Source organism: Pelodiscus sinensis, chromosome 18 (assembly GCF_052426305.1).
Source record: "Pelodiscus sinensis isolate ZL-2025 chromosome 18, ASM5242630v1, whole genome shotgun sequence".
In the NCBI taxonomy this organism is placed as follows: domain Eukaryota; kingdom Metazoa; phylum Chordata; order Testudines; family Trionychidae; genus Pelodiscus; species Pelodiscus sinensis.
This window is the reverse complement of record NC_143069.1, coordinates 31019706-31037757: the sequence shown is the minus strand read 5'-3', so window position 1 is coordinate 31037757 and position 18052 is coordinate 31019706. Positions and strand designations below refer to the sequence as shown.

General features: G+C 58.6%; 2 protein-coding genes across 2 annotated transcripts; both read right to left on the bottom strand.

Annotated features, from left to right (window-relative positions):
• Positions 1 to 1045: 1045 nt before the first annotated feature.
• LOC149523366 (sulfotransferase 2B1-like) lies at positions 1046 to 8006 on the bottom strand. Its single transcript, XM_089770354.1, has 7 exons — positions 7897 to 8006; positions 5616 to 5766; positions 4689 to 4897; positions 4207 to 4333; positions 3058 to 3152; positions 2312 to 2492; positions 1046 to 1384 (listed from the first exon to the last, which is right to left on the bottom strand). Exons 2-7 carry the CDS (start codon positions 5749 to 5751, stop codon positions 1272 to 1274), a joined length of 861 nt encoding a protein of 286 aa, XP_089626480.1. The 5' UTR covers positions 5752 to 5766; positions 7897 to 8006; the 3' UTR covers positions 1046 to 1271.
• A 2108-nt stretch (positions 8007 to 10114) lies between these two features.
• LOC142823839 (sulfotransferase 2B1-like) lies at positions 10115 to 16707 on the bottom strand. The gene is made up of 7 exons (XM_075915444.2): positions 16574 to 16707; positions 14243 to 14393; positions 13239 to 13447; positions 12756 to 12882; positions 12122 to 12216; positions 11376 to 11556; positions 10115 to 10449 (listed from the first exon to the last, which is right to left on the bottom strand). Exons 2-7 carry the CDS (start codon positions 14376 to 14378, stop codon positions 10337 to 10339), a joined length of 861 nt encoding a protein of 286 aa, XP_075771559.2. The 5' UTR covers positions 14379 to 14393; positions 16574 to 16707; the 3' UTR covers positions 10115 to 10336.
• Between the last annotated feature and the right edge of the window lie 1345 nt (positions 16708 to 18052).

Sequence of the window (18052 nt, the reverse complement as noted above, 5' to 3'; positions counted from 1 at the left end):
ATGCCACGTGGAAACACTTGGTGCGTCCACAGAGAGGCAGGACGTTTCGTCTCTCTCCAGAGAGCGTTGTCATGACCCGTGTCTCTGGGTGAACAAGACCCTTTGTGTTTTGACTTCCAGCTTCAAGGGACTTGTTTTTCTGCCTTTGGGGTGCACGTTGCTTCGACCTGAATGGAGTTAGCCGTGACGACTCATTTCTCTGTTATTCTGACACACAGAGTGAAACCTGGCCTGAAGACCCCACATTCAGGGAGAGAAAGCGCTGCTGTCAGAAAAAGTAAATTCAACGTCTCTCCAAAGCACCTCTACCAAGCCATGGGGCTTTTACTGACTGGTCCCTTATGTTTGAAGGGGACTAAACGTTATCTGGATCTTTTGGGGTCATATCAAGAGATTGTTTTGGGCTCAATCTTTGCTTATAATTTAAATTGTATCAGGCCCTTTGTAAGCAGGTTGGGAAGTGGTCTCTTTTGGCAATTATTAGTCGGTATTATTTACATAATATACATATTGCCATCATGGTATTGACCTATACAGTTCTCAGTACTTTCCATATAAACTAGCCCAGTCCCATTGGTCTCCATGGCCAGTGTACCTTGTAAGGAGTGATGCGGATACGATGAAGTTGTTTAAACAAATATGTTGCAATGGTAGAAAAACGTGTGTGTCTGAAACCTGTAGGTACTGGAGGTGCTTCTAATTGTTTTTAAAAGGGGTATTTTATAAAGGAAGGTTGAGAAACACTCCCCAAACCTTTCCTTCTGGCCTCCCTGTTTCCTTTCCCCTTTGACAGGTTGGGCAGCTCAGCTGTGTAGCAGGTTCAGGGCCCTGTCACGTGGTGGTGGAGGGAGGGGGATGCAAATTTTGCTTTTGCCCCTGGGTGCATAACACCCTCGCTACACCTCTGCCTGCAGGCCAAGGCGCCTCCACCTTCCCCCAGCCCCCCACCTCCATGTCTCAGCACCGCCTTCCACGTAGACACATTATGGGAGGCAGATGCTGACAGAGCATCCAGGTGTCCGGACTAGGGGGTTCAGGCGCGGTGTGGTGTAAACAGACCCCCAGAGGGGGCGGGGTTTAATTTAGGAGGCCTGGACAAGCAGGAAGGAAAGAGCAGGCGGGGGCAGAGAGAGGGGCCGAGTGTATGTGGGGGGGACAGGTCAGTAGTAGCTGAGGGGGAAATACCGCAGACACCACTAGGGGGAGCTCTGGCTCCATGCCCCCCCCCCCAGCTCTGTACAGCCCCGTGCACCCCGCCTGAGCTGGGGGGGTCACTCGTCCCAGGGGAAGGTCCCGGCCAGGTCCTGCATCCGCTCTCGGTAAGCCCGGCCAAAGCGCTCGCTCTGCGCCACGGTGAAATGGTTCTTCCAGTCGCCAACCACCCCTGCGAAGCAGAGACACGGGTGGGCCAGCGGTCCTGGCGCCGGGGGCTGGGACAGCGCAGAGCCCCTCCCCCACAGCACCCCCTACTGGGGGAGCATTTCCACAGCAGCCGGGCCACGTGCCTACAGGTGGGATAAGGGGTCCACAGTGCTGGCGGGGGTGGCGGGGCAGGACGCCTGGGTTCCACGCCAGCTCGGGGAGGGGAGTGGAGGCTAGTGGTTAGAGTGGGGAGCCAAGACAGCTCCCAGGGTCTTTCCCTGGCTTTGCAAAGGGAGTGAATGACCCAAGTTTGCTGAGGTCAGAACCTGGCCCTGACCCTACGGCACAAAGGGGAGGCAGGTTTGGTCGCCCCCCCCTCATCTGCCCCTTTTTCAGCCCCCGTTCTCTGGCTACACCCCGTAGGCCCACCCTGGCTGTCAGCACCCAGCCACTGTCTCTGGCGTGGGGCCCTGCCTGCCCCTCCCAGAACCCCGTCGGCACCTGTTCACCCCCCTCATTACAGGGCAGCGCCCTATTTCTACTCGCTGTAGAGCCGCCTCCCACTACGAAGCCCTAGTTTGATGCAGGCTCGGGTTGCAGGAGGGCACTAGGTTCAGCTCGGGGTCACAGTAGAGCATGGACACTCTGGCCAGGGGTGGGTCGCTCCACTTCTACTAACCCTGGGGGGCAGCGTCGTGTAGACAGGACCCAGTCTGGAATCGAAGCACGTGGGGTAGGGGGAGAAAGGATTCCACCAGGCTTGGTTCCTCCAGCCTCCCCCCTACAGTGGGCACATGGTGGGGGAGGTTGGCAGGGGGGCCCATAGCAAGGGAGGCCTCGCGGCCCTGTCTGGGGTGGTGCACCTAGAACCGAGGGAGGGGCCGTCGGGGGGGAGAGCGGGTGCCGGAAGCGGGCACAGGACGGGCACCGGGACCCCGCCTCTGCCTACCTTTCCTGAGGAAGCTGCCCTTGGTTTTGTCTAGGATGTTGTCAGGCACCAGGCTGTAGTTGGCCATGGGGTTGTCCCGCATGGCCTGGAAGGAGGCGTTCTGCACCACGGAGGCCAGGGCGGCGTCGGCTAAATCCTTGCCCAGGAAGCGGCAGATCCGCCCCACGCTGCCCCGCAGGTCCTGTGCGAGGCGGAGAAAGGGGGCAGGGTGGCCACGTGCCCTGGTGAGCGGGGCACCCGCCTGCACCTCACTGTGTTGCTCCCGCTGCTCCCCATCGGCCCCAAACCTCCCTTCTCCCTCCTACTTCCCCTCCCCAGACCTCTTCCTTCTGTGCCCCCCAGTTCCCCTTCTCTGACGCATTCCTCCTGCCCCTCCCCCAGTTGTCCGTCCCAGACCCCTTCCTTCTCCCCCTCCTTTCCCCACTATGGTGGGACTCCATCCCCAGACTCCTTCCTTATGCCCCCAATTTCCCTCCCCAGACCAATCTCTACTGCCCCCCCAAGTTCCCGACTCTACTGGGACTCCCTCTCCGACCCCTTCCTTCTGCCCCCCCAGTTCCCCTCCCCAGACTCCTGCCTTCTGCCTCCCTGATTCCCTCATTACTGTCCCTTCACTTTGCGGCCTCTTTCTCCCCCATCCAGCCCAGGCACGGTCCCCGCCATCCTGGAACATCCTCAACCATACCCCCCACCCATCCCTAGGTCCTCTGGCCCCGCTGCGATCGACCCTCCCCGTCCTGCCCCACCTCCTGCAGCTCCTCGTAGCTGATGCAGAAGAAGTTCTCGCGGCCCCGCAGCCCCAACCAGCCCTTGACGTGGTCGAACCAGGAGCCGAACTGAACTGGAAATGTAAGGGGGGGAGGGTGTCACTCCGGGGAACTGCCCCACAGATCGGGAGTGGGGGGGTCCTACCCCAGCCAGTAGCTGTAGGTGGGATTGGGGAGCAGGGAGTGGAGCTGCAGGGAGAACCTAGCCCTGCCCGGAGTGTGAGTCTGGGGGAGCCAAGCTCCGAATCAGACCCTGTCCCCACGGCAACGAAGGGACGCTCCAGATCGGCTCGACCCCAGAGGAGCTGAGAGATGTACTGGGGTCGTAGCCTGGCTGGAGAGCAGACTGGGGACAGGGTGAAGGCACCCAAACTACAGCTCCCATGATGCACCGCAGCAGTAGGGCACCCGAGATAGACTGCAGTGCCTCATGGGAGTGCCTGACCACAGTGCACCATCAACTATTGTTCCCCTGATTCACTCTCTACCAAGCTGCATGGCTAGATTACAGCTCCCATGATGCACCACTGGGTTGCAGTGCACCCTGGGAGATGTAGTCCAACTGGAGAGTTTCAGCCCATTGAGGAGACAAGGAAGGTGAGGTTGCTTTTCCCAAAATGCACTGGCTGGGTGGGAGAGGCTGTAATGCAGTGCATTGTGGGAGCGCTTGTCCATGATGCAGCATGGGAAATGTAGTCCGGTCAGAGAAGGGACAAGGGACAGGGTGTGGCATTGTGTTTCCAAATAGAGATTTCTTGAGGGTTGGTTTTGACGGAAAAAAAAATCTAATTTCTCCATCAGAAGCAGAAATTTTCTGCATAAAAATGTGCTGCCCCCCCCCCCCTAGAAAATCTTTTTACACAGAGACCCAACACAGGAGCCCCGGGGGTGGGCCCACACTGGGCAGCTGGGCAGGGACGGGGGGTAGGCTCACAAAGTGTTTAACCCCCCAACACCTCTTTAATTCTGCCCCATGCCAGTCTCCACATCAGTTCTGCCCCTCCCCCTGTCCTCCTGCCTCTCTGGAGGTTCCTTCCCCCCTTCCCAGGCTGGCACGAGCAGAGGCTCCCTGCCCCACAGACAGGACTGGGGGTGAGGACTCCCCCTGCCACCTCACACACCACTCACCCTCCCCTTGCAGGAAGGCACCCAGTAGCTCCTCCAGGGACTCTGGCTCTTCCAGGAAGTTTGCCAGCTTGGAGAAATGACAGAGGGAAACCAGCAGGTCCTTGGGGTTACGGAAGGTGTAGATGACCTGCAAGAAGGTGCATAAGCAATGCTTGTCCTGGGGGGCTGGCAGCCAGGACCCCTCAACTGTCCCTGGTGGGGGGTGGTCGCAATTGTGAGGAAGCAGGTTGTAGATGAGGGTTCCTTGCTCTAACCACTAGACCCCACTCCTCCCCCTCAGCTGGGTGAGAACCCAGGACATCTATCACCCCTTGTGCTAACTACTAGGCCATTGTGCCACAAGCAGAACCGCTGCCCTTAGGATCGTGGAGAATGGGGAGGGTGGAGCGAGACCCCCTGAGCCTTCTCCTACAACCGGGTAAGGGAGCTACCATTTGGGATCCCGGAATGGGGGGCCGGGGAGCCCCCCACGCCCATTTCACCTTGGCTTTGGAGCCCCAGAAGGATTTGGGAAAGAGCTGGATGGGCAGGTGGGAGCTGATGAAGCGGGGGGGCTTTGCAGCCTTCAGCTTCTCCAGGCTACCAGGGGCCTCGAGCCAGGAGCCCCGCTCCCAGATGGGCACACTGCGGCACCAGGACGGGTCCCCCTGCTGCCAGATGAGGCTCAGGATCTCCATCATCCAGTTGGAACCTAGGATGGGAGCAAAAAACAGGTGCAGCCTGCTCCCCTCCCACAGCCGGGGAGAGACCCAGCCCCACCCTGCTCTAACCACTAGACCCCACTCTCCTCCCGGAGCCAGGGAGAGAACCCAGGAGTCCTGGCTCCCAGACCCACACTGCTGTAAGCACTAGACTCCACTCTCCTCTCAGAATCAAGGACAGAGTCCAGCAGTCTTGGCATCCAGCCAAGTCCTTATCTAACCACTAGAACAGGGGTGGGGAACCTTTTTTGGGTCAGGGCCACTGGATCACAGAAAAATCAGTCAGGGGCTGCAAACAAGTGAGAAACAAAAAACAAACCAACCAACCCATCTGTCACCAGGAGCCCCGAGCCTCTGGGGATGGAGCCAGGCACGCCAGGGGCTGCATCTGGCCCCCAGGCCTCATGCTCCCCACCCCTGCGCTTGACCCTGCTGCCCTTCCACAGCTGGGGAAAAAAGCCAGGAGTCCTGGCTCCTAGCCCCTCCTGCTCTAACCACTAAACCCTGCTCCCCTCCCAGAGCCAGGCAGAGAAACAGCATGATTTTACCCCTGGGTTTTTGCTGTACATGTAAGATGCCCCCCAGGCTGTGGGATTGAGGGGATTAGATCAGGGCAGTACTGGGAAGCAGGGCTCCCGGATTCACTCCCTAGCTCTGGGAGGGGAGCGGGACCTAGTGGGTGGAGTCGTGGGGCGGGGGGGTCCCTACCTGACTTGGGGTAGGTAACACTAAAGATGTCGTCGTCCAGCACCTGGAAGCGGTTCCCTACGAAGTCGATGGTCTCGGGGTCATAGATCTCTGCAGGGAAGGGGATCCCCTTGCAGGAGAAGCTGTGTCTGAGCATCTCGGCCGCGGCTCCCTGCGGGTGGGCAGAGGGTCTGGCTTAACGGTGCCGCATTGCCTGGGGGCACGGCCTGCCCATGCAGTCAGGTGCCGTATCCCAGGGCAGGGGGCACATGGAGCCCACTTCCCATCCCAGGGCTGAGGACAGAGCCCAGGTGACCTGCTTCCCAGCTCCCGCCCCCCCACTCCCCAGCTCTAACCACTGGGCCTCACTCCTCTTCTAGAGTCAAGGATAGAACCCAGGCATCCTGGCCCCTCTCTTCCACCTGGGACTGTCCTGGGTACCACCTGGGGCTGTTGAGTCCTGGGCCCCCTGCATGTCCCCAGGATCCCAAAAGAACTTAGCCCTAGAGGAGACAGGCCGGGGACCCATTCCCTGTCCCCCATGCCAGCCAGTCCCTGGGGCCGGATGCAGACTGGTGCCCCCTAGAGGGGAGAGACCCTGGCCTCAGTCTTCTGACGCCTCCAGTCGATCCCCCTTCAATAGCATCTTCCCCATGGCCCCTTCTCCACCTGTTTCCCTACAAAGGGATCACGGTCACCCTCCCTCCTCTGCCCTTTGCTCCCGCTGCCTGGGAGCGGAAGGTCTGGTCACCCTGGTCCTCTCTCTTCTGCCCTGGGTGCAATTGCTGGCCAGCACCAGTTGGCTGCCAAGCTGGCGTGTCTCTCCTTATATTCAATTGCTGAACTCCCCAGTCCCCAGGCTGTTGTCCGGGGCCCAGGCTGCTAGGGGAAGGCACTCCTGGCCCCGAGCCCCAACACACTCCCCGCCCTCTGCCATCACCTTGCTACACACACAGCACACAGGGAAACTGAAGGACACGCTGCGCTTCTGCAAACCATTAATAAAATCCCCACTATTGTCACTTTGTCACAGGGGGAGACAGGGTGGGGAACCCCCAAAGGAGTGTGTGATGGGCAGGGTCAGGCTGAGTCCCTGTAACAAAGTGGGGATTTTATTTTCCTTGGGATGTTGCATGTGCTCTCTACTGTCCTACAGGCTGCACCATTGACCTGTGGAACTCCTTGCCAAAGGATGTTATAAAGACGAGTGTTCAAAAAAGAACTAGATAGATTCATGGAGGTAGGTCCATTGATGGTTCCTAGCCAGGATGGGCAGGGATGGTGTCTCTAGCTCCGTTTCTCTGGAGATGGATAACAGGAGAGGGATCAGGTGAGGATTCCCTGCTCTGTTCACTCCCTCTGGAGCACCTGGCATTGGCCACTGGGCAGACAGGACACTGGGCTAGATGGACCTTTGGTCTGACCCAGTCCGGCCAGTCTCATATTCTTATATTAAACCCTGTGTGTGTGCCTCAGTTTCCCTGGGCACTGCACCAATAGGGAAATAAGTACCTACAGCTCTCAGACACCCAACTTTTCTTTCTACCATTACAATGCATTTGTTTAAACCACTTACTCCTAAATAATAAAGCGCAGTAAACCTTAAACAAACATTCCCCTTCCTCCCCCCCGAAGTCTCTTGAGTTTTAAGGGTACTCCTACTTCTGGTTGAGAAACACTGGGCCAGAGAGATTCACTCAATGCTCATCATAAAGGAACCCGGCTCCCCAGGGAATCCCTCCTTTAGGGCTGGCGGCTTTTCTCCAGGAGCAGCCAAGCTAATCAGAGACAAAACGGATCCTCTCCAAATGGACTTTATCTGTTAGCAAAGAACATGGCGGACTTTTCTCCTGGCACAGTGTCTTCCACACAGGACAAGAGCGAGCACAAAGGAATTTGTTCTTTGCGCAGCTCCTGGCTGGGTCACCACAACCCTTCCGGTGACAGAAGGACGAGGGTCCCTCTTCGGTCCCGTTTCATCACAAATGGGACTCGCCCCTCCTAAAGCGGCGGTGGCAGACCCGGGTAGTTGGTTTCCCCTCCCGAGACCAGAGCAAAGAGCTGCCCCGAACGAGGCACCTTTGCAGTCAGAGTTGCTGAGGCTGGGGAACCTTTTTTAGGTCGGGAACCCGGGGATAAGGCCACAAACAACCTCCCCCAGTTTTCACACCCTTCCCAGGTTTTCACACCCTCCCTACAGTTGCCAGGTGTCTGGAATTGACCCAGACAATCTGGTATTTTCACCTCCTGTGTGGTAATAAAATTCACAAAATAGTGGACACTGAAAATGTTCAGCACTTACGGATTTTTTCCCGATCAGGAGGCGAAAGCCCTGGGTGCTTAGCAGGTTACGCAGGGGAACTGTCCGGCCCAGCGCACGGAGGCAAGAGGGTGGGCAGCTGCCAGCAGCTTGTTTGTGCCAAAAAGCCTGAAAAGCATTTCTTAAAGGGGCCACGCTGGGGTTTTTTATTTTATTTTTTGGGTTTATTAGCTCTCGGGGTCCTTTTTTTTATTGCTCAGCAACTTTGGTCTCCCCCATTTTTTTTCAACATAATTTTTCCTCAGTGGGGTTTCTTTTTTGGAGGACTGTTCGGTATTTTTGTTTAAACCATCTGGCAACCCTAACCCTCCCCGGGTGTGTGTCTCCTTTTGTCGCTATGGGGCTGCTGTAGGACCATAGAATCCCTTGTGCCTCACGGGGAGGGGGTCTTTCCGGGGATTTCACCCCAGCCTGCCGTCGGAGAGCGTCTCTTCCCACCCTGCCTGCCGTGGCGAGGGAGAGGGCCGCACCTCCATCTCTCCCACGCCTGCCTTCCAACATTTCCCAGACCACTCGCATGGCCTCGCCATTCAGCCGGGCCGCCGCAGCGGAGCCCAAACGGCCGCTTGCTCTCCTTGCTCCCGCGCGGCGGCCCGGCGGAGCGGCGCCGAAGTCAGCCGAGTGCCACGGCGGGAGAGGAAGGGAGGAAGGCCGGTGACGTGTGCCGTGACAGCAGCTCCCGACTCTGCCCCCTGGCCGTGAACAGACCCTAGTCGGGGGGGAAGGCGGGGGAACAAGGGGGAGAGGGAGGTGGAGGATAACTGGGAGGCTGCAGGATCAGTGCTGGGGTGAAGGGAAACGGTGCAGGGGGGCAGCTGGTGTTCATAGGCAACCGCTCAGCCGGGCCACCGCATGGGGAGAATTGTGCAATGAAAAGTGAGTTTCCACTAGAAACAGGCCGTCTGTGGTAAGGTTTCCATTGAGACTCGTGGTCCATGGGCCAAAAAGCTTGAGGACCACTGCAACAGAGGCCTCTCCTCGCAAGAGACCACTGCAGGCTCCCTGCTGCTCGACAAGAGCCCACAGAGATGTCAGGTCTGTTCCCACGGTGGTGAAATCGCCATGTTGCTCCAGTGCGGATGACGGACAGACTCTTTGTGAGTCTTCCTCATGCAAGCAGTCGACTCAAACAGCATGGTGAGATGCCACGTGGAAACACTTGGTGTGTCCACAGAGAGGCAGGACGTTTCGTCTCTCTCCAGAGAGCGTTGTCATGACCCGTGTCTCTGGGTGAACAAGACCCTTTGTGTTTTGACTTCCAGCTTCAAGGGACTTGTTTTTCTGTCTTTGGGGTGCACGTTGCTTCGACCTGAATGGAGTTAGCCGTGACGACTCATTTCTCTGTTATTCTGACACACAGAGTGAAACCTGGCCTGAAGACCCCACATTCAGGGAGAGAAAGCGCTGCTGTCAGAAAAAGTAAATTCAACGTCTCTCCAAAGCACCTATACCAAGCCATGGGGCTTTTACTGACTGGTCCCTTATGTTTGAAGGGGACTAAACGTTATCTGGATCTTTTGGGGTCATATCAAGAGATTGTTTTGGGCTCAATCTTTGCTTATAATTTAAATTGTATCAGGCCCTTTGTAAGCAGGTTGGGAAGTGGTCTCTTTTGGCAATTATTAGTCGGTATTATTTACATAATATACATATTGCCATCATGGTATTGACCTATACAGTTCTCAGTACTTTCCATATAAACTAGCCCAGTCCCATTGGTCTCCATGGGCAGTGTACCTTGTAAGGAGCGATGCGGATACGATGAAGTTGTTTAAACAAATATGTTGCAATGGTAGAAAAACGTGTGTGTCTGAAACCTGTAGGTACTGGAGGTGCTTTTAATTTTTTTTAAAAGGGGTATTTTATAAAGGAAGGTTGAGAAACACTCCCCAAACCTTTCCTTCTGGCCTCCCTGTTTCCTTTCCCCTTTGACAGGTTGGGCAGCTCAGCTGTGTAGCAGGTTCAGGGCCCTGTCACGTGGTGGTGGAGGGAGGGGGATGCAAATTTTGCTTTTGCCCCTGGGTGCATAACACCCTCGCTACACCTCTGCCTGCAGGCGAGGTCTCTGGCCAAAGGCGCCTCCACCTTCCCCCAGCCTCCCACCTCCATGTCTCAGCACCGCCTTCCACGTAGACACATTATGGGAGGCAGATGCTGACAGAGCATCCAGGTGTCCGGACTAGGGGGTTCAGGCGCGGTGTGGTGTAAACAGACCCCCAGAGGGGGCGGGGTTTAATTTAGGAGGCCTGGACAAGCAGGAAGGAAAGAGCAGGCGGGGGCAGAGAGAGGGGCCGAGTGTATGTGGGGGGGACAGGTCAGTAGCAGCTGAGGGGGAAGTACCGCAGACACCACTAGGGGGAGCTCTGGCTCCATGCCCCCCCCAGCTCTGTACAGCCCCGTGCACCCCGCCTGAGCTGGGGGGTCACTCGTCCCAGGGGAAGGTCCCGGCCAGGTCCTGCATCTGCTCTCGGTAAGCCCGGCCAAAGCGCTCGCTCTGCGCCACGGTGAAATGGTTCTTCCAGTCGCCAACCACCCCTGCGAAGCAGAGACACGGGTGGGCCAGCGGTCCTGGCGCCGGGGGCTGGGACAGCGCAGAGCCCCTCCCCCACAGCGCCCCCTACTGGGGGAGCATTGCCACAGCAGCCGGGCCACGTGCCTACAGGTGGGATAAGGGGTCCACAGTGCTGGCGGGGGTGGCGGGGCAGGACGCCTGGGTTCCACGCCAGCTCGGGGAGGGGAGTGCAGGCTAGTGGTTAGAGTGGGGAGCCAAGACAGCTCCCAGGGTCTTTCCCTGGCTTTGCAAAGGGAGTGAATGACCCAAGTTTGCTGAGGTCAGAACCTGGCCCTGACCCTACGGCACAAAGGGGAGGCAGGTTTGGTCGCCCCCCCTCATCTGCCCCTTTTTCAGCCCCCGTTCTCTGGCTACACCCCGTAGGCCCACCCTGGCTGTCAGCACCCAGCCACTGTCTCTGGCGTGGGGCCCTGCCTGCCCCTCCCAGAACCCCGTCGGCACCTGTTCACCCCCCTCATTACAGGGCAGCGCCCTATTTCTACTCGCTGTAGAGCCGCCTCCCACTACGAAGCCCTAGTTTGATGCAGGCTCGGGTTGCAGGAGGGCACTAGGTTCAGCTCGGGGTCACAGTAGAGCATGGACACTCTGGCCAGGGGTGGGTTGCTCCACTTCTACTAACCCTGGGGGGCAGCGTCGTGTAGACAGGACCCAGTCTGGAATCGAAGCACGTGGGGTAGGGGGAGAAAGGATTCCACCAGGCTTGGTTCCTCCAGCCTCCCCCCTACAGTGGGCACATGGTGGGGGAGGTTGGCAGGGGGGCCCATAGCAAGGGAGGCCTCACGGCCCTGTCTGGGGTGGTGCACCTAGAACCGAGGGAGGGGCCGTCGGGGGGGAGAGCGGGTGCCGGAAGCGGGCACAGGACGGGCACCGGGACCCCGCCTCTGCCCACCTTTCCTGAGGAAGCTGCCCTTGGTTTTGTCTAGGATGTTGTCAGGCACCAGGCTGTAGTTGGCCATGGGGTTGTCCCGCATGGCCTGGAAGGAGGCGTTCTGCACCACGGAGGCCAGGGCGGCGGCGGCTAAATCCTTGCCCAGGAAGCGGCAGATCCGCCCCACGCTGCCCCGCAGGTCCTGTGCGAGGCGGAGAAAGGGGGCAGGGTGGCCACGTGCCCTGGTGAGCGGGGCACCCGCTTGCACCTCACTGTGTTGCTCCCGCTGCTCCCCATCGGCCCCAAACCTCCCTTCTCCCTCCTACTTCCCCTCCCCAGACCTCTTCCTTCTGTGCCCCCCAGTTCCCCTTCTCTGACGCATTCCTCCTGCCCCTCCCCCAGTTGTCCGTCCCAGACCCCTTCCTTCTCCCCCTCCTTTCCCCACTATGGTGGGACTCCATCCCCAGACTCCTTCCTTATGCCCCCAATTTCCCTCCCCAGACCAATCTCTACTGCCCCCCCAAGTTCCCGACTCTACTGGGACTCCCTCTCCGACCCCTTCCTTCTGCCCCCCCAGTTCCCCTCCCCAGACTCCTGCCTTCTGCCTCCCTGATTCCCTCATTACTGTCCCTTCACTTTGCGGCCTCTTTCTCCCCCATCCAGCCCAGGCACGGTTCCCCCCATCCTGGAACATCCTCAACCATACCCCCCACCCATCCCTAGGTCCTCTGGCCCCGCTGCGATCGACCCTCCCCGTCCAGCCCCACCTCCTGCAGCTCCTCGTAGCTGATGCAGAAGAAGTTCTCGCGGCCCCGCAGCCCCAACCAGCCCTTGACGTGGTCGAACCAGGAGCCGAACTGAACTGGAAATGTAAGGGGGGGAGGGTGTCACTCCGGGGAACTGCCCCACAGATCGGGAGTGGGGGGGTCCTACCCCAGCCAGTAGCTGTAGGCGGGATTCGGGAGCAGGGAGTGGAGCTGAAGGGAGAACCTAGCCCTGCCCGGAGTGTGAGTCTGGGGGAGCCGAGCTCCGAATCAGACCCTGTCCCCACGGCAACGAAGGGACGCTCCAGATAGGCTTGACCCCAGAGGAGCTGCGAGATGTACTGGGGTCGTAGCCTGGCTGGAGAGCAGACTGGGGACAGGGTGAAGGCACCCAAACTACAGCTCCCATGATGCATGGCAGCAGTAGGGCACCCGAGATAGACTGCAGTGCCTCATGGGAGTGCCTGACCACAGTGCACCATGAACTGTTGTTCCCCTGATTCACTACCAAGCTGCCTGGCTAGATTACAGCTCCCATGATGCACCACTGGGTTGCAGTGCACCCTGGGAGATGTAGTCCAACTGGAGGACAGGACTGGGGGTGAGGGCTCCCCCTGCCACCCCACATACCACTCACCCTCCCCTTGCAGGAAGGCACCCAGTAGCTCCTCCAGGGACTCTGGCTCTTCCAGGAAGCTCATCAGCTTGCAGTAATGATGGAGGGAAACCAGCACGTCCTTGGGGTTACGGATGGTGTAGATGACCTGCAAGAAGGCGCATAAGCAATGCTTGTCCTGGGGGGCTGGCAGCCAGGACCCCTCAACCTGTCCCTGGTGGGGGATGGTCGCAATTGTGAGGAAGCAGGTTGCATATGAGGGTTCCTTGCTCTAACCACTAGACCCCACTCCTCCCCCTCAGCTGGGAGAGAACCCAGGACACCTAGCACCCCTTCTGCTAACTACTAGGCCATTCTGCCACAAGCAGAACCGCTGCCCTTAGGATCGTGGAGAATGGGGAGGGTGGAGTGAGACCCCCTGAGCCTTCTCCTACAACCGGGTAAGGGAGCTACCACTTGGGATCCCGGAATGGGGGGCCAGGGAGCCCCTCACACCCATTTCACCTTGGCTTTGGAGCCCCAGAAGGATTTGGGAAAGAGCTGGATGGGCAGGTGGGAGCTGATGAAGCGGGGGGGCTTTGCAGCCTTCAGCTTCTCCAGGCTACCAGGGGCCTCGAGCCAGGAGCCCCGCTCCCAGATGGGCACACTGCGGCACCAGGACGGGTCCCCCTGCTGCCAGATGAGGCTCAGGATCTCTATCATCCAGTTGGAACCTAGGATGGGAGCAAAAAACAGGTGCAGCCTGCTCCCCTCCCACAGCCGGGGAGAGACCCAGCCCCACCCTGCTCTAACCACTAGACCCCACTCTCCTCCCAGAGCCAGGGAGAGAACTCAGGAGTCCTGGTTCCCAGCCCCACCCTGCTCTAACCACTAGACCCCACTCTTCTCCCAGAGCCAGGAAGAGAACCCAGGAGTCCTGGCTCCCAGACCCACCCTGCTGTAAGCCCTAGACTCCACTCTCCTCTCAGAATCAAGGACAGACTCCAGGAGTCTTGGCACCCAGCCACGTCCTTGTCTAACCACTAGAACAGGGGTGGGGAACCTTTTTTGGGTCAAGGCCACTGGCTCACAGAAAAATCAGTCAGGGGCTGCAAACAAGTGAGAAACAAAAAACAAACCAACCAACCCATCTGTCGCCAGGAGCCCCGAGCCTCTGGGGATGGAGCCAGGCAAGCCAGCGGCTGCATCTGGCCCCCAGGCCTCATGCTCCCCACCCCTGCGCTTGACCCTGCTGCCCTTCCACAGCTGGGGAAAAAAGCCAGGAGTCCTGGCTCCTAGCCCCTCCTGCTCTAACCACTAGACTCTGCTCCCCTCCCAGAGCCAGGCAGAGAAACAGCATGATTTTACCCCTGGGTTTTTGCTGTACATGTAAGATGCCCCCCAGGCTGTGGGATTGAGGGGATTAGTTCAGGGCAGTACTGGGAAGCAGGGCTCCCGAATTCACTCCCCAGCTCTGGGAAGGAAGCGGGGCCTAGTGGGTGGAGCTGTGGGGCAGGGAGGGTCCCTACCTGACTTGGGGTAGGTAACAGTAAAGATGTCATCGTCCAGCACCTGGAAGCGGTTCCCTACGAAGTCGATGGTCTCGGGGTCGTAGATCTCTGCAGGGAACGGGATCCCCTTGCAGGAGAAGCTGTGTCTGAGCATCTCGGCCCCGGATCCCTGCGGGTGGGTAAAGGGTCTGGCTTAACGGCGCCGCATTGCCTGGGGGCACGGCCTGCCCATGCAGTCAGGTGCCGTATCCCAGGGCAGGGGGCACGTGGAGCCCACTTCCCCTCCCAGGGCTGAAGACAGAGCCCAGGCGACCTGCTTTCCAGCTCCCGCCCCCCACTCCCCAGCTCTAACCACTGGGCCTCACTCCTCTTCTAGTCAGGGATAGAACCCAGGCATCCTGGCCCCTCTCTTCCACCTGGGACTGTCCTGGGTACCACCTGGGGCTGTTGAGTCCCGGGCCTCCTGCATGTCCCCAGGACCCCAAGAGAACTCAGCCCTAGAGGAGACAGGCCGGGGACCTATTCCCTGCCCCCCATGCCAGCCAGTCCCTGGGGCCGGATGCAGACTGGTGCCCCCTAGAGGGGAGAGACCCTGGCCTCTGTCCTCCGCCCCCTCCAACCAATCCCTCTTCAATAGCATCTTCCCCATGGCCCCTTCTCCACCCGTTTCCCGACAAAGGGATCACGGTCACCCTCCCTCCTCTGCCCTTTGCTCCCGCGGCCTGAGAGTAGCAGGTCTGGTCACCCTGGTCCTCTCTCTTCTGCCCTGGGTGCAATTGCTGGCCAGCACCAGCTGGCTGCCAAGCTGGCGTGTCTCTCCCTATATTCAGTCGCTGAACTCCCCAGTCCCCAGGCTGATGTCCGGGGCCCAGGCTGCTAGGCGAAGACACTCCTGGCCCCGAGCCCCAACACACTCCCCGCCCTCCGCCATCACCTTGCTACACACAAGACACACAGGGAAACTGAAGGACACGCTGCGCTTCTGCAAACCATCAATAAAATCCCCACTATTGTCACTTTGTCACAGGGGGAGACAGGGTGGGGAACCCCCAAAGGAGTGTGTGATGGGCAGGGTCAGGCTGAGTCCCTGTAACAAAGTGGGGATTTTATTTTCCTTGGGATGTTGCATGTGCTCTCTACTGTCCTACAGGCTGCACCATTGACCTGTGGAACTCCTTGCCAAAGGATGTTATAAAGACAAGTGTTCAAAAAAGAACTAGATAGATTCATGGAGGTAGGTCCATTGATGGTTCCTAGCCAGGATGGGCAGGGATGGTGTCTCTAGCTCCATTTCTCTGGAGATGGATTACAGGAGAGGGATCAGGTAAGGATTCCCTGTTCTGTTCACTCCCTCTGGAGCACCTGGCATTGGCCACTGGGCAGACAGGACACTGGGCTAGAGGAACCTTTGGTCTGACCCAGTCCAGCCAGTCTCATATTCTTATATTAAACCCTGTGTGTGTGCCTCAGTTTCCCTGGGCACTGCACCAATAGGGAAATAAGTACCTACAGCTCTCAGACACCCAACTTTTCTTTCTACCATTACAATGCATTTGTTTAAACCACTTACTCCTAAATAATAAAGCGCAGTAAACCTTAAACAAACATTCCGTTTTCTCCAAATTTCGGTTCTGGTGACGTAACCTCCCCGCCTTCCCCCTCCCCCCCACCGAAGTCTCGTGAGTCTGTAAGGGTACTCCTATTTCTGGCTGAGCAACACTGGGCCAGAGCGATTCATTCAATGTTCATCGTAAAGGACCCCAACTCCCCGAGGATCCTCTCCTTTAGAGCTGGCGGCTTTTCCCCAGGAGCAGCCAAGCCACTCGGAGACAAAAGGGATCCTCTCCAAATGGACTTTATCTGTTAGCAAAGAACATGGCGGACTTTTCTCCTGGCACAGTGTCTTCCACACAGGACAAGAGCGAGCACAAAGGAATTTGTTCTTTGCGCAGCTCCCAGCTGAGTCACCACAAACCTTCCGGTGACAGACGGACGAGGGTCCCTCTTCGGTCCCGTTTCATCACAAATGGGACTCGCCCCTCCTAAAGCGGCGGTGTTGGTGGCAGACGCAGGTGGTTGGTTTCCCCTCCCGAGACCAGAGCAAAGAGCTGCCCCGAATGAGGCACCTTTGCAGTAAGAGTTGCCGGGGCTGGGGAACCTTTTTTGGGTCGGGAACCCGGGGATAAGGCCACAAACAACCTCCCCCAGTTTTCACACCCTTCCCAGGTTTTCACATCCTCCCTACGGTTGCCAGGTGTCTGGAATTGACCCAGACAATCTGGTATTTTCACCTCCTGTGTGGTAATAAAATTCACAAAATAGTGGACACTGAAAATGTTCAGCACTTACGGATTTTTTCCCGATCAGGAGGCGAAAGCCCTGGGTGCTTAGCAGGTTACGCAGGGGAACTGTCCGGCCCAGCGCACGGAGGCAAGATGGTGGGCAGCTGCCAGCAGCTTGTTTGTGCCAAAAAGCCTGAAAAACATTTCTTAAAGGGGCCACGCTGGGGTTTTTTATTTTATTTTTTGGGTTTATTAGCTCTCGGGGTCCTTTTTTTTTGCTCAGCAACTTTGGTCTCCCCCCTGGGTTTTTTTCAACATAATTTTTCCTCAGTGGGGTTTCTTTTTTGGAGGACTGTTCGGTATTTTTGTTTAAACCATCTGGCAACCCTAACCCTCCCCGGGTGTGTGTCTCCTTTTGTCGCTATGGGGCTGCTGTAGGACCATAGAATCCCTTGTGCCTCACGGGGAGGGGATCTTTCCGGGGATTTCACCCCAGCCTGCCGTCGGAGAGCGTCGCTTCCCACCCTGCTTGCCGTGGCGAGGGAGAGGGCCGCACCTCCATCTCTCCCACGCCTGCCTTCCAACATTTCCCAGACCACTCGCACGGCCTCGCTTGACGGGCCCTGGCCCAAACTCGCCCGACCGCCCCACCCTCTCCTTTGCTAGTGCGGCTGGCGGGCCGGACCCAGGGGCGTCCTCACTTCCTTTTCCAGTTTCTCTACATCCCCCCACAGAGCGGTGCCCAAAACTGGACACAGAACTCCCGCGGCCGTCTCGGGAGGGCTGCGCTCTCGCCGCCCGGGACCTGCAGGCGGAGGCGTAACAAGGGGGAAGTAAGAGGGGACAGTTTCTCCTGGGTGCCTCGCAAGGGGGGAGCCGGCCTGCGCTGCAGGGGTGGGAAACATGTGGGGTGCTGGGCTCAGCTGGGCTGCAGGAGGAGGGAAATGCCAGGAACCCAGGGTTGGACTCGAGTGGAGGGAGAAGGGGAGGGAGGTGCAGGAAATCAGTGCTGGGCTCAGCAGGTCTGCGGGGTTTGGGCTAGGTGCAGGGAAAAGGGGCTCAGCCGGGCTGAGGTGGATGGGAGAAGCCACAGGGAACAGACGGGCAGCTCAGCTGGGCTGCGAGGGGTGCAGGGAACTGGTGCTGCTCTCCCTTGGATTGTGGGGGATGTTTTGGGATGCCACGGCGGGAGGGGGAGGGGGGAAGGCCGGTGACGTGCGCCGTGACTGCGGCTCCAGGCTCTACCCCCTGGCCGTGAACAGACCCTAGTCGGGGGGGAGGGTGGGGGAACGAGGCGGAGAGGGAGGTGGAGGATAACTGGGAGGCTGCAGGATCAGTGCAGGGGGGCAGCCTGTGTTCATAGGCAACCGCTCAGCCGGGCCGCCGCACGGGAGCAAGTGGCGCAAACAGCCATTTGGGCTCCGCGCTCCCCATGCAGGAGGAGAAGAGAAAGAGAGACAGAGAGAGAGGGGCACCAGGTGGAGAGTTGAGAGAGAGGGGGGGAGGCAGTAGGAGGAGGGGAGAGAGAGAGACGGAGCAAGAGACC